Below are 14,010 nucleotides of genomic sequence, written 5' to 3' on the forward strand. Positions count from 1 at the left end.
TAATAAGGAGAGCGGGGATAAACACGAGTGGGACGATCTTCACGAAGTCCGTTCAGCTGCTTGGTTTCGCCGATGATATTGATATTATTGCTCGTAAATTTGAGACGATGGCGGAAACGTACATCCGACTAAAGAGTGAAGCCAGGCGAATCGGATTAGTCATTAATGTGTCGAAGACAAAGTACATGATGGCAAAGGGCTCCAGGGAGGAATCACCGCGCCCGCCACCCCGAATTCATATCGACGGTGATGAAATCGAGGCGGTTGAAGAATTCGTGTACTTGGGCTCACTGGTGATCGCCGACTACGACACCAGCAGAGAAATTCAGAGGCGCATTGTGGCAGGAAATCGTGCCTACTTTGGACTCCGCAGAACTCTACGATCGAATAAAGTTCGCCGTAACACGAAGTTATCAAGTTATCAACAAAACGTTGATTAGACCGGTCGTCCTCTATGGGCACGAAACATGGACCCCACGTGCAGAGGACCAACGCGCCCTTAGAGTTTTCGAACGGAAGGTGTTGCGTACCATCTACGGCGGAGTGCAGATGGAAGACGGGACCTGGAGAAGGCGAATGAACCACGAGCTGCATCAGCTGCTGAGAGAACCAACCATCGTCCATACCGCGAAAATCGAGGCTACGGTGGGCGGGTCACGTCATCAGGATGTCGGATAGCAACCCGACTAAACAGGTTTTCGAGAGTCATCCGACCGGTACAAGAAGACGTGGAGCGCAGCGAGCCAGGGTTCCTGATTTCCACTTTTCATCTTCTTCCACACTCGAATACAGTCAGCAGCGAACGGTTGTCGCTTTAGTTTGTGTGTTTGCTTGTCAGCGACGACAGCAAACACCGGCGAATGGTGGGAAGCCATACATGGAATTTAAACATTCGTCCACATTCGCATCGCAAGCGATAGAGAGGTGATGCGATTCGTGAGTGAATTGCGCGTACGAATATTTGAAGTTTTCAAAAAATGTTTATTATTTTCTTTGCTAATCTAGCATTTCAACAACAATACACTAAAAACGTATGCATTACATGCAGAAATTCTCTTCTAGTTATGATAATAGCCGCTTCGATCGCTCACCAGCATTCGTCACCATTCGCCATTCATTCATTCGCTTGCAATCCAAACTGCGACGATCGGTCACGAATATCCATGTCAACCAGCTTGCGTATCGCTTCCCACCGGTGATGGGGTTGCGTGTTCGATCACGACTATGCGTTTGCTGCATCTTTCTCGATTCGCTTCAGCAAAGAGGAGTGAATATGAATGGAGTGAGGCAAATTTACCGATCCTTGCAGCGAGCTAGGTGGGTCGACCAAGTGGAGGACGATCTGCGGACCCTACGCAGAGTGCGGAACTGGAGACAAACAGCCATGGACCGAGTGGAATGGAGGCGGCTACTATGTACAGCAGAGGCCACCCCGGCCTTAGCCTGGTCGGTAAGGTAAGGTGAGCCTCCCGGTGGTCGAGATTGTAACCACCAAATTATTTACTCAAACCAACGAAGTACTCACTGTCTTAAATCAATTCTTAAAGCAGATGAGTTATTTTGTAACGGGTGGGACAATGAGAGCAACAAGCTATTATGTAACTGTTGGAAGTTGCCAACATATAACGGCACGGGTTGATTTCCGAATCAATAATATCAGAACGACCGGAGACGTAGGATTTACGTTCTAACTAGGATATTATTTTATTCCTGAAATTGAGGCATTACAGGATATTTTTGTTAGTTATTGTACATTCGTCGGATTTCTTATGTTTGCATGTTTAATATTAGTTTTACAAAAAAGGTTTTTGGTCATTTTCACTTACGTTTAGTCCCGTTGTGTGATACTTGCCGGTGATCAAACTACTAAAGGTCATGTGTTTGCTTACTAGATGGCCTGTTTTCTGGTACTCACTGCAACTTTCCGTACTTAATTCCGATAGCCGTACTAGAATAGTTTAGTTTTAAGCATTTTATCATTATTTATGTATAAAAGTTACCTTTTGCATGTAGGTATAGGCTTAAGTAGGTTTTAGGTTATAACAAATTCACTTTGCATGGGCAAACTGTAGGGAAAATTCTAAGATTATAATTCACTTCATCATAGTAAAACACCGAATCGTTACCTAATAAGTTCACACGATTAGCAAATTAATTCCAATTAGTTATAAACTACAGTACAAATTTAATAGTTATTTCTGTAAACTGTCGTTGCACGTGATAATGTGGATAAGTGTTTTTACATCAATTGATTGTGTTCTGTCTATCAATCTATAACAATGCATTGGATAGTCACGCATGACCAATGTCCACGGAGAGTGAAGGTGGCGTACATTACCTGGGTGTACTAGTGTGCGAGAGTCAAACAGTTGGATCGGACGGTGCGCATCTACGCCAGGGGCGTACTCAACACTCCCCCCGGGTACGCCGATGGTCAATCGGCTTACAATTCGTCGCGCCGTACATCTAATACGGCCAGCTTAGCTGTGGGTCGCTCGAACACTCCAGTCGCAGTCTGCACGGTTGCCGACCTGATCCGGTTGTCCTTGGGGCTGACGCTGGTAGCAATGATTTTGCCTTTAGGCCAGCAGTTGCGGGGCAGCTTCGGATCAACGATGACTACTACGTCCCCCATCGTTATTGGCTTCGTGTCGGTGAACCACTTCGTTCTACGAGTGATTTCTGGCAAGTATTCGGTCAACCAAAGCTTCCAGAATTGGTTGGCTAGTTGTTGAGAAAGCTTCCAGGTCCGCCGTAGGACCGCTCCACTGTCGTCTATGGTACATAGTGGTTTTGTACCATCGGATGATCCTAGGAGGAAGTGGTTTAGAGTAAGTGCGGGCGCTGCTTCATCATCGACCGGTACATGGGTTAGGGGCCGGGAGTTGACGGTGTTTTCAATTTCGGCCAGAAGGTTTCGAAGCACTTCGTCGTTAGGCTTATGCGGTGGACGGATTGCCATAAGGTTCCGCTTTACAACACCTATGAGGCGTTCCCAGCTGCCCCCCATGTGTGGCGCCGCTGGTGGATTGAACTTCCAGGTCGTTTCGGTTCCGCCAAACTCCTTCATCACCTCGTCCTGGTCGATAACAACTGCCACGTTCTGTAGTTCACGGCTCGCACCTATGAAGCAGGTCCCGCGATCGCTGTAGATCGTCTTCGGTGTACCACGACGTGCTACAAAGTTGCGGAGTCCCATGATGCATGAGTCGGTACTTAACGTATGCACCACTTCGATGTGGATAGCGCGTGTGGTTAGGCATGTGATCAACATTCCCCATCGTTTTTCTACTCGGCGGCCCACGACGACTTCCATTGGCCCGAAGTAGTCGACGCCAATATTGGTGAAGGGTCGAGCGAAGGCATCAAGTCGTTCTGGGGGCAGTTCGGCCATCATTGGAGGCTGCGGAACGGCACGATTGTTTTTGCAGTGTTGGCAATTGTAGCGTACCTTCGCGTAGGTTGCTCGAAGCCGAGGAATGCAATACCTCTGGCGGAGTTCATTTATTGCGGTTTCATGGTTCTGGTGCTTATATTTGTTGTGGTAATGTGCGATTATGAGTTTGGTGGTGTGGTGGTCACGTGGAAGGATGATCGGATTTTTGGAGTCTTCGATGGCTTGGGCACAGGCAGAAATTCTTCCTCGCATCCGCATCAACCCATGGTCGTCCAGCCATGGGGTTAGTTTGTAGAGAGAGCTAGTCTTGGGGATGGATTTCGACGGGTGCTGAAGAGTAGCTGTTTCCTCCGGGTAGGCTTCGCGTTGTGCTTGTCTGATTACGTAGCGCTCAGCAAGCTGGAGTTCCTCTGTGGATGGAGGACCACGAAGGATAGGTTTCCGTTGCTTCTTTAATCGGCAGTTTGCAGGGAAACGATGAACTAGTGTGGCTACCTTTAGCATCCGCTTCCAGCTGGAGACGTTGATTGCGGGGTCCGGCAAGGTAAAGTGAGTCAGCAGACGTGGACGAAGTTCGGTATCTGTCTTGCTACCCTTCACTGATTGGCATGGCCACGCTTCTTCTGGCAGGCGCAGAAAGTCCGGGCCGATGAACCACCTCGACTCTGGAGTCATGTCTGGAAATTTCTCCCATTTCGTTGCGTCGTCTGCCACATTGAGCTTTGTCGGGACCCAGCGCCATTGATACTGCTCTGTAGTCTCCAGGATCTCGCTGACTCGGCAGGCAACGAAAGGTGTATAGCGACGGTGGTCCGAATACAGCCAGCAGATGACGTCCCTGGAATCCGAGTGGTAGAACCGCTTGCTGACGTTGAAGGTCAAGGAATCAATAACTGTTTGGGATAGTCTTTTACCAATAACCGCTGCCATGAGCTCGAGTCTCGGAATCGAGTGATATCGTAAGGGAGCTACTCTTGTTTTGGCGGCTACTAGACAGCACCAGACGACTTCATTCCGGACGAATCTCAGGAAGCATGCAGCAGCCATGCCGTTTTCGCTCGCATCAACGAAGGTGTGTAGTTGCACGTCGTCGTATGCAGGATTCAAGTGGGAGCGGAAGCATCGTTGTATTTGGACATGCTCGACTTGGGGCAGGACCTGCAGCCAACTACGCCACTTGGTGAAGGCGTTGTCGTCGATTCGGTCGTCCCACTGGATGCCACTTCGCCAGATTTCTTGCAGCAGGATCTTGAGAAACATTAGGAAGGGCGCGATGAGCCCAAGGGGGTCGAATATCGTCATAAGGACTCGGAGGACTTCCCGTTTCGTAGGTTGACGGAGACCTTCCCACAAATCTTGGTCATAGCGGTCCCAACCGACTTTGTAGGTGAAAACGTCGGTAGCTGTACACCACCACATCCCAAGCACCTTTTCGGCCGTCATTTCTGGCGAGAGGTCCAAACTCTTCTCCTCGGCGTTACTGCTGCGAAGAGCTTCTAATACACGTTGCGAATTACTGGTCCAGTTTCGGATTTCGAACCCGCCCTGCGAGTGCACAAATCTGACATCCTCCGCGAGTTTAATAGCCTCCTCTTCGGTGTCGACGCTCACGAGCATATCGTCGACGTAGTGCTGCTTCTCGATGACTTCCACAGCTTCTGGATACTCTTTATCGAAGCGCTTGGCGTTCAGATTCATTGCGTACTGTGCACTGCTAGGGGAACAGCAAGCGCCAAATGTCATGACGCACATGACGTATACAGCTGTTTTTCCATCTTCGTCTCTCCAGTAGAATCGCTGGCAATGTTGATCGTCTTTTCGAATGAGAACCTGGTGAAACATCTCACGTTTATCACCTGTCAGCGCTACGGGATGCTCACGGAAGCGGATCAGCACGGTGAACAACGAAGAAAGATTGTCAGGACCCTTCAATAAAGCGGAGTTCAATGATACAGGTCGGACTCGATTATCCGGAGTCGAATTTTGGCGCTTCCCAAAATAATATCTCAAAAACGAAATGCTGTAAGAAGCTGAAATGTTGACTGATTACTAATCAAAGGTGGCTTGACAAAATGTGAAAATTTCAGCTTGATAGAGCATTGCGTTCCCCAGGCATGTGTTTGAGAAGCATCAGAACCCGACTCCGGATAATCGAGTCCGACCTGTACTCCGAAAGCCTTGGCTGCCGCATCCCAAACTATTCTCACCTTCCCTGGTTTGTTTGGGTTAGTTACCGGGAACACTGGGAGATACCAAACGCGTTGAAAAGCTTGTTGCAGCTCGTCATCGGATAGTTTTCGTACGTAGCCTTTGGCCAGGTGATCCGCCATCTTTTCCCTCAACGTTTTGGCAAGCGTGTCGTCCTTGCTCATGCGTTTTTCGAGGCACTGGAACCGACGATGAGCCATTCCTTGACTGTCCGGTAAACGAGTGGTTTCGTGACGCCAAAGCAGACCGGTTTCGTAGCGCTCCCCCGTGAATTTCGTCAACGACTGGAGAAGAGACTGCGCGCGCTGATCATCGACGGAAAGAAGCGCTCTGTTCGGTTTCATGATCCCCAAGCTATCTAGCGCGAAGTAGTCTTTGATAACCTGGTGTAGATCCTCATCTGCCTTGTTGTGGTCCTCGCAGGATCCAATGTGGTAGACAGAGTGCACTGGGCTGGTTGCAGACTCTGATGTTTCTCCGCCACACACTGTCCAGCCTAAACGGGTTTTAATGGCGACAGGGTCCTTCGGCTTCCCTTCGCGGCACTTCAGAGCGAGACTGAGATGTTGGTTCTTGAGTCCAATCAGAATCCGCGGTCGGACATTTCGGTACGAATCGATTGGAAGTCTTTGCAGGTGTGGATATAGCGTTGACAGTTCATCGATGTTCAGGGTCTGGTACGGCAGAAGAAGCTCGTTCACTGTGCGTGCACCGCAGATAGCGAAATTTCTAGCTCCACTGTGAACACCGGCTATCTCCAGTTCAACGATCTTGGACTTCACTTCTTGCCGTTGAGTGCCACCGGTCCAGTGCAGACAAAGCGATCGTACTTCCCCATCCAGTTCTAGTTCATCGGCTAGCTCTTCATCGAGTAACGTAAGATCGGAGCCATCGTCAAGGAAGGCGTATGTACGGATCGATCGGTGTTTACCGTGCAACACTACCGGAAGGTAGCGAAACAGTACGTCGCTTGATTTAGCCTGGTGCGTGTGGCAACCGTGCGCTGTTGAGCTGGAGCCGGCCTTTGGGGATTCGTGATTTTCCGCCGCTGAAGACACTGCTGTTGAAGAGGATGGCGCTACCGGAGTAGCTGATGATTGCTGCTTCTGATCATTGTGAAGCAACGCATGGTGCTTGAACTGGCATCCATTCTTACCACAGGACTTGGCTTGGCACAATCCATTGTGGCGGCAAAGACAACGACGGCAAAGTGCAAACTCTCGTACTACACTCCAACGTGAATCTCGAGAAAATTCGAGGAAGCGCTTGCACTTGTCAACCGTCTTGCAAGTTCCCTTGCAAACGATGCATTCACTCCCTACACTGTGTTGTTTTCCATCTGAGGGGTACGATGAACGAGGTGTTGCCGAAGAACTTTCAGAATGCGCGTTCACGAAAGCATTTCCTTTCTGCGCACTACGACTTTCGTTCCGAAGTTGTCTTGTATTCGTGATGTTCGGAATGGTGACAGCGCTTGCCGCTTCAGCGAGGGCATACATCCAGGTACTGAACGCAGCTAAATTGACTCCCGGCAAGGATATCCTGTACTGCGCCCAGTTCAGCTTGATTGTTGGAGGTAACTTGCTCACAAGCTGATGTAGGAGGGTTGTATTGTACAAGTATTCGTCCAGGCCGCAGGCGTCGACCGTCGCGCAAAAGTTCTCCACATTGACGGCAAAGTCCACTAAAGTTTCTAACTTGTCTTCTCTTATTGGCGGCAGGGAGTTAATTTTCTCAATGAGCGTATGCACGATGGCTTCCGGCTGACCGAACATCATTTTCAGGGTCTTCAGCACACCGGGAACGTTTGAAGGGTGTACTAGACGGCTCTTCACTGCTTCGAAGGCTCGTCCTTTAAGGCTTTTCTGCAGTCGAAAGATGTTCTCTTCGTTCGTGAAGCCGCACATTGTCGTGGTGTTGTTGAACGTCGTTATGAATAAAGGCCAATCCTCGGGGTTGCCGGAAAACTGGGGCAGATCCTTGGAAACAGCCTGCCGGGCCGCCAACTGCTTCTTGGTTAACGAACAGCAATCTTCTTCACGTTCTGTAACACGGTTGACGAAGTGTGGGACTTCTCGGTGCACGCTGCGTTGTTCTTCAACGAATGACCTACATCTGAGGTTGCCCGGGGAGCCGGCGCCAAGATCAAAAGGTTCGTGTTGGGCTGACCGCTGATCTCCCAGCTGCGAGCGGTGACTCGATTGCGCTCGGGGACGCCATTCGCTTACAGCATCCGACACGCTGTTAACATCAGATCCTCTCTCACTAACCATCTCCTCCAGCAGCCTATACTTCTCCTCCAGGTACGCTTGTTCTTGCTCCAGCTTCTTCGCGTTCAGAATCCTCTCCTCTTCGAGCTTCTGCAGCTTCAGCTTGGCAAGAGATTGCGAGGATCTGCTAGATGCTCGACTGGATGCGTGAGATATCACAGACTTTGCCTTTTCGAAGCTGGTCGATGGTTTTTCGCCAGTTTCCTTTGGCAGCGTCTGGTTGCTAACTCGTGCCCACGACTTGTTGTTCTTCTTCGTCGGATGCTTGTCGATCTCCTTTGATTGCAGTAAGTTGGTTCCTCTCAGCTGCTTCTGGTCCGCATGTGGTTGCTCGGATGTATGGGATCTTCCTTTCGGCGCCGCCTTCTTCTCGTTCCTCTTACTTTCCGCCTGTCCTCCAACCTTGCTAGCTTTCGACGTTTTGGGAGTTAACGGGTCATCTTGCTCTTGAAGAGGTGGAAGGTTCAGCTTGTCGCTATCGAATTCTGCAGCATGCTTCTTTTTGGCGCCACCATCACACGGGTTCACCAGCCACTCCGGAACCTGCTCCGCATTGGCGCAATCCTTGCAACTCCAGGGATCGTTCTCGATGGCTTGGGTAACTCCCACGCAGGAGAAGTGGAACCACTTCAGACATCTGTCACACCTCACCATTTCATCCGAATCATCCGTACGGCAAACTCTGCACGACCGACCAGGAAAGGACGCCTCTGGTTCCACTGTTTCGTCGGTGACCACCACTTTCACACCACCAATTGCACCACTATCACTACCGCCGGCATTACTGCCTTTATTTGACCGACCGCGACTCGACATGACCGTATTTGACCGTGTTCACTCGTCAGTAAACGAATAAAATAAGTTGTTGGAAGTTGCCAACATATAACGGCACGGGTTGATTTCCGAATCAATAATATCAGAACGACCGGAGACGTAGGATTTACGTTCTAACTAGGATATTATTTTATTCCTGAAATTGAGGCATTACAGGATATTTTTGTTAGTTATTGTACATTCGTCGGATTTCTTATGTTTGCATGTTTAATATTAGTTTTACAAAAAAGGTTTTTGGTCATTTTCACTTACGTTTAGTCCCGTTGTGTGATACTTGCCGGTGATCAAACTACTAAAGGTCATGTGTTTGCTTACTAGATGGCCTGTTTTCTGGTACTCACTGCAACTTTCCGTACTTAATTCCGATAGCCGTACTAGAATAGTTTAGTTTTAAGCATTTTATCATTATTTATGTATAAAAGTTACCTTTTGCATGTAGGTATAGGCTTAAGTAGGTTTTAGGTTATAACAAATTCACTTTGCATGGGCAAACTGTAGGGAAAATTCTAAGATTATAATTCACTTCATCATAGTAAAACACCGAATCGTTACCTAATAAGTTCACACGATTAGCAAATTAATTCCAATTAGTTATAAACTACAGTACAAATTTAATAGTTATTTCTGTAAACTGTCGTTGCACGTGATAATGTGGATAAGTGTTTTTACATCAATTGATTGTGTTCTGTCTATCAATCTATAACAATGCATTGGATAGTCACGCATGACCAATGTCCACGGAGAGTGAAGGTGGCGTACATTACCTGGGTGTACTAGTGTGCGAGAGTCAAACAGTTGGATCGGACGGTGCGCATCTACGCCAGGGGCGTACTCAACAGTAACTGTAACAAAGAATCTAGAAACCCCATCCAAAGTATTTCTGAGTCGAATATTGTTCTAAAGCGGACGTGGTCCCGGCATTTAGTGAGATTTTTATAATTTGAAATAGTGACGGTTATCTGTTCGAAAACGCAAAGTGAGATAGATAAAAAAAAGTGTAACTTGTTAAAAGTATTAACCGTTATGTTTAAACTATTTTAGAAACAAGAAAAATCATTTATAATAGTGGAAGCTAATTTAGGCCCAAGTGTAGGGGAATCAATGTTCCCGATGTGAGTAGGCGAACCGCCATGATGATGGTGTAGTTTTGGTAATAAATTGTTCCGTTGTAGATCTTTAATATAGGATAGTTACTGACGTCACCATTCCGGCAAACCTTGAATCTGCTGCTCGAGGCTCAGGTAAATGTGTAAACCCTTTGTTGCGTGTCGTGAAAGGAAACTGTATGTAATCTGTGATGCTAATGGGATCGTCTATGTGCTTCTTCTTTTTCTTGTTCGTGAAGGAATCATATCCTTCATGCGAAGGTGTTCCTGCCGGGTTCTAGAACCGGAAGTAGGTTGTAGGGGGATTTGACCACTACGAATCCTCTTGGTGGATCCAGAAGCCTGGCGGCCTGTAGGCTATAGGTCTCGTCGTCCGGCCAGTGAACCTCCATCGCACCTACGGGCCTGGGAGACTCCACGACTCCCGAGAATTTTCGACTGGAAGCCAATCACCATCGGATTCTCTTGCAATTAGCCTCGAGACAGTTGGCGGTCCGCAGTCAATCGGACTCGCATGTGAGAGTGCTGGTGTTAGAAAAGACACGCACCACTCCCGGGTAGAGGAAAAGAGCTCAATAAGAGCATATTTTGATATGGAGATCAAAAAGTGATATTGGTTTGATTGACATAAGAGATAAAAGATCTAAAAATAATATCAAAAAATTACTCCCGGAACATCATCATCATATTATATTTAGATTTTGTAAGATATAACCAATAGCAGCGAGCTATTCGATTGATCTTAAAATATCAAATTTTGATATTGTCCAGATGTTCCAGGAACATATTTTAGATATTATTTTCAGATCTTTTATCTCTTATATCAATCATAACAATATCACGTTTTGATCGTCAGTATTTCACCTCTACCCGGGCTGACAGCCTACGGGGCTGTCCATAAACCACGTGGTCATTTTTTGGGAGATTTCGAACCCCCCCCCCCCCCCCCGGCGTGGTCTTTCGTTCATACAAAAAAATTCTAATTTTTATGGTCCGTGGTCTTTGCCCGAACCCTCCCCCCCCCTAACATGACCACGTGGTTTATGGATGGCCCCTACACGCGTGTACATAGGCAGCCCCGTCATCGATAAGCCACAACCAACACTGCAACAACCAATACCACAGTAACCCCGTTGCGCTATCATCAACCCTGCGTCTCCATCGCCGCCGCATCCATCGTTGGACGTCGTCGCCTGAACTCGGGTCGAGCCAGATCAAGGTCAGATAGATTAAGTAGAGTAGAGTGAGGGACCGAAATAAAGCACGGCCGTGCGCATTAAAACTCCAATTGGAATCGTAGGAGAGTAGAATTGATTTTCAATATACAGGGGATGGCCAAAATGTTTGGGATAGGCAACTTTTTTTTCTCTCACAAAAAAGTTCAGCATGCTATAACTTTTCATAGAGCGCATCAAAAAATCTCAAATTTTGACTGTTTGTCAACATGTTATATGTGCATCATTGGTACAAATTTGGGCTTGAATGATTAATATTTCGCAAAGTTAGAACCGTTCGGGTAAAACACCTTTTTTTAGACAACGCATTTTTGAGCTGTCATATCTCGGAAACCAGTAAACCGAATTGAATGAAATTTTGAACGTTTACTAACAATATGTAAATGCTTCACAAACTATTAAAACATAGATACTTTTTAAACGTTGAAAAAAGTTATCATGGATTGACACTTTTTGGACTTTTCTCGAAAAAATGTATTTTTTTTACATTAATGTGAATAAATTTTAGTGTTGATATCCAAAGATTTTCCACTTCTGTTCTCTAATTATCTCTAATCAGATATATTAGAGCCTATTTAGATTGAAGGAGAAACACATTTAATAATTTTTGTGTGGTATTGTTAATTTTACTTATTTTCCTCTATATGGGTAAAAATTTCAACCCGGTGTAACTTAATTCGCCGTGAGAAAATATTACATTTCATAACGTCGTATTAGGTATCAATATATTATTGATAAACGTTAAAAAATTTATTCAATTTGGTTCACTGGTTTCCGAGTTATGACAGCTCAAAAATGAGTTGTCTAAAAATAGTGTTTTACGCGAACGGTTCTAACTTCGCGAAAAATTAATCAATCGAGCCCAAATTTGTACCAATGATGCACACATAATAGATTGACAAACAGTCAAAATTTGAGATTTTTTGATGCACTCTATGAAAAGTTACAGCATGTTGAATTTTTTTGTGGGAGAAAAAAAGTTGCCTATCCCAAACATTTTGGCCATCCCCTGTATGATGCAAATTTGAATGTTGGCTAGTTTACTCTAGATGACGAAAGATATTTGATGGAAATTCAATGAGAATTTTGGAATTTTAGCTGTGATTTAAATTGATTGGGTCATTGGGGTCAGAGTTGTGGTGAGAAAAGGCCGGTATCGGATAAGAAACTTTCCGTGGTTCGATGGACTCGCCCTGAGTCTCGCTGGACATTGCATATTGCTGCTTCACATGCAAACGGTTTGATCGTCTGCTTGGCGCTAAAGTGAAGTCAGTCGAGGAAACGACAAGATTCGATTCCAATCAGATTTTGAACCCTTACAGTACTCCACAGCCTTCGTTGGTGGCTAGGATTTTATTAGACCCCCCCCCCCTAACCATTCATTCCTAGGCACGGTAAGCATATAGCCGCATAACACCATGAATTAGGGGTCACCTGTTTAATGGATTCTTACCACCGGAACAGGCAGTCCGTAGTGTAATTCTTAGCCAATTGTGACAACCGCTACCGACACTACACAGCTATCTTGGCTGAGAAAAGAAGTTAATATTGATGATCAACTTCATACGAACCCAAACAGCCGGTAAGCAGCTGACCGGACTTTGTAGCTTTTGACGTTTTTTATCTTTTCAAGTAAAATCCAATTGGAATTTCTTTAACTTTGAATTTGAACATTTGAGAATATCGTTCGTGTATGGTTTGTGTCCTGACTAAGTTATGTAACGTATATGTAGGAAACATAGCTTATTAGATATTTTGATAGCGCTGAATATTCTTCGCGGCTATCTGAAATTTGTTGGCGCGATTTATGATAATACTTGACTAATTGAACAGAAATCATGTTGAAAAGAGGCAGTTTCTTGGACGATGCGCAGTAGGGTAGCGAACCACTTGAATAGCGGCCGTTATTTTGGGCACTCTTCGGTATAACGCAGTCAATTTCAAACCAATTGACTTGAAATTTTGTAAACGGCTAGATACTATACGTATCTCATCGCGTTCCAAAAATAATGTCAATTGTTTCTGAGTTATAGAGAAGTTCCCAAAATAGGACCCCTGCCGAGATGGTTCCACTTCCCTACAGAGATAATTTGTTCAGTAAAATTGTGATTATTAAAAAGACTGAGGTCTTTCTAAATTCGCCATTCAGCTCAGTTTGTGAGCTATTTCTGTGACAACGAAAAAAGTGGCTGCGCTTCGCCGATTTAAAATCGATGAACAAGTGATGTATGGGCACATTGTATTCGTGGCATTTCTGCAACACCTGGCGGATGGCGAACATCTGGTACACTGTAGCGCGTTCACCCATGAATCCAGCCTAATATTGCCCAACGAACTCTCTTGCAATCGGTGATAGACGGCGGCATAAAATTTCAGTGAGTATCTTGTAGGCAGCGCTCAATAGTGTGATCGCGCGATAGTTCCCGCAATTTAACTTGTCACCCTTTTTGTAGATGGGACACACGATACCTTTCATCCGGCAATCCTTCTTCCTTCCCCCAAATCTTGGTAATGACCCAGTCTTCTCTACAGTATTTTAGAGAATCGATTAGTAGTTAATCTGCTTTGTTGTTTTTCAACCGGTCAATCTCCTCCTGGGAGCTGGAAATATTTATTACTGCGATACCTGACTTTGGTATCCTGCAATTATGTGGCAGTTACTGGTTCCTGCTCGGGAAGGCTGCCGATTCCCTCTGGTAAAATCGCGAAAAACAGGAAGGTAAAAAAATGCCAACAGGCAATTACATTTTGCAATGAAGCCAAGATCACACTTGCACCCAAACGCCCACCCCTTGCAACACTTGGGCACTTGAGTCTCTGAATGTGTGTGGACAAAGCAACATGGCAGCAATATCGACGGTCAATAAAACATTTCATTTTATACCCCGCCGCCGTCGGGTGACCCAGGTTTCAGTGGCCAACAGCACCAATATCGGTTCCGTCTACGAAATTGTAGCTTT

At 46.1% G+C, this 14,010-nt stretch overlaps 1 protein-coding gene across 1 annotated transcript; it reads right to left on the bottom strand.

Moving 5' to 3' along the window:
• Positions 1 to 1,604: 1,604 nt before the first annotated feature.
• LOC109410494 (uncharacterized) lies at positions 1,605 to 9,542 on the bottom strand. The gene is made up of 4 exons (XM_062857302.1): positions 9,262 to 9,542; positions 5,605 to 9,201; positions 2,127 to 5,323; positions 1,605 to 2,066 (listed from the first exon to the last, which is right to left on the bottom strand). Exons 2-3 carry the CDS (start codon positions 8,689 to 8,691, stop codon positions 2,444 to 2,446), a joined length of 5,967 nt encoding a protein of 1,988 aa, XP_062713286.1. The 5' UTR covers positions 8,692 to 9,201; positions 9,262 to 9,542; the 3' UTR covers positions 1,605 to 2,066; positions 2,127 to 2,443.
• Positions 9,543 to 14,010: the final 4,468 nt, after the last annotated feature.

Source organism: Aedes albopictus, chromosome 3 (assembly GCF_035046485.1).
Source record: "Aedes albopictus strain Foshan chromosome 3, AalbF5, whole genome shotgun sequence".
Taxonomy (NCBI): Eukaryota; Metazoa; Arthropoda; class Insecta; order Diptera; family Culicidae; genus Aedes; species Aedes albopictus.

What these genes read in the sequence shown, in the direction of transcription:
- LOC109410494 (XM_062857302.1), bottom strand. Translation starts at nt 8,691, where the DNA reads ATGTCGAGTCGCGGTCGGTCAAATAAAGGCAGTAATGCCGGCGGTAGT. An exon ending in ACCCAAACAAACCAGGGAAG is followed by an intron (nt 5,324 to 5,604) that starts GTGAGAATAGTT and finishes GCTTTATTGAAG; the next exon opens with GGTCCTGACAATCTTTCTTC.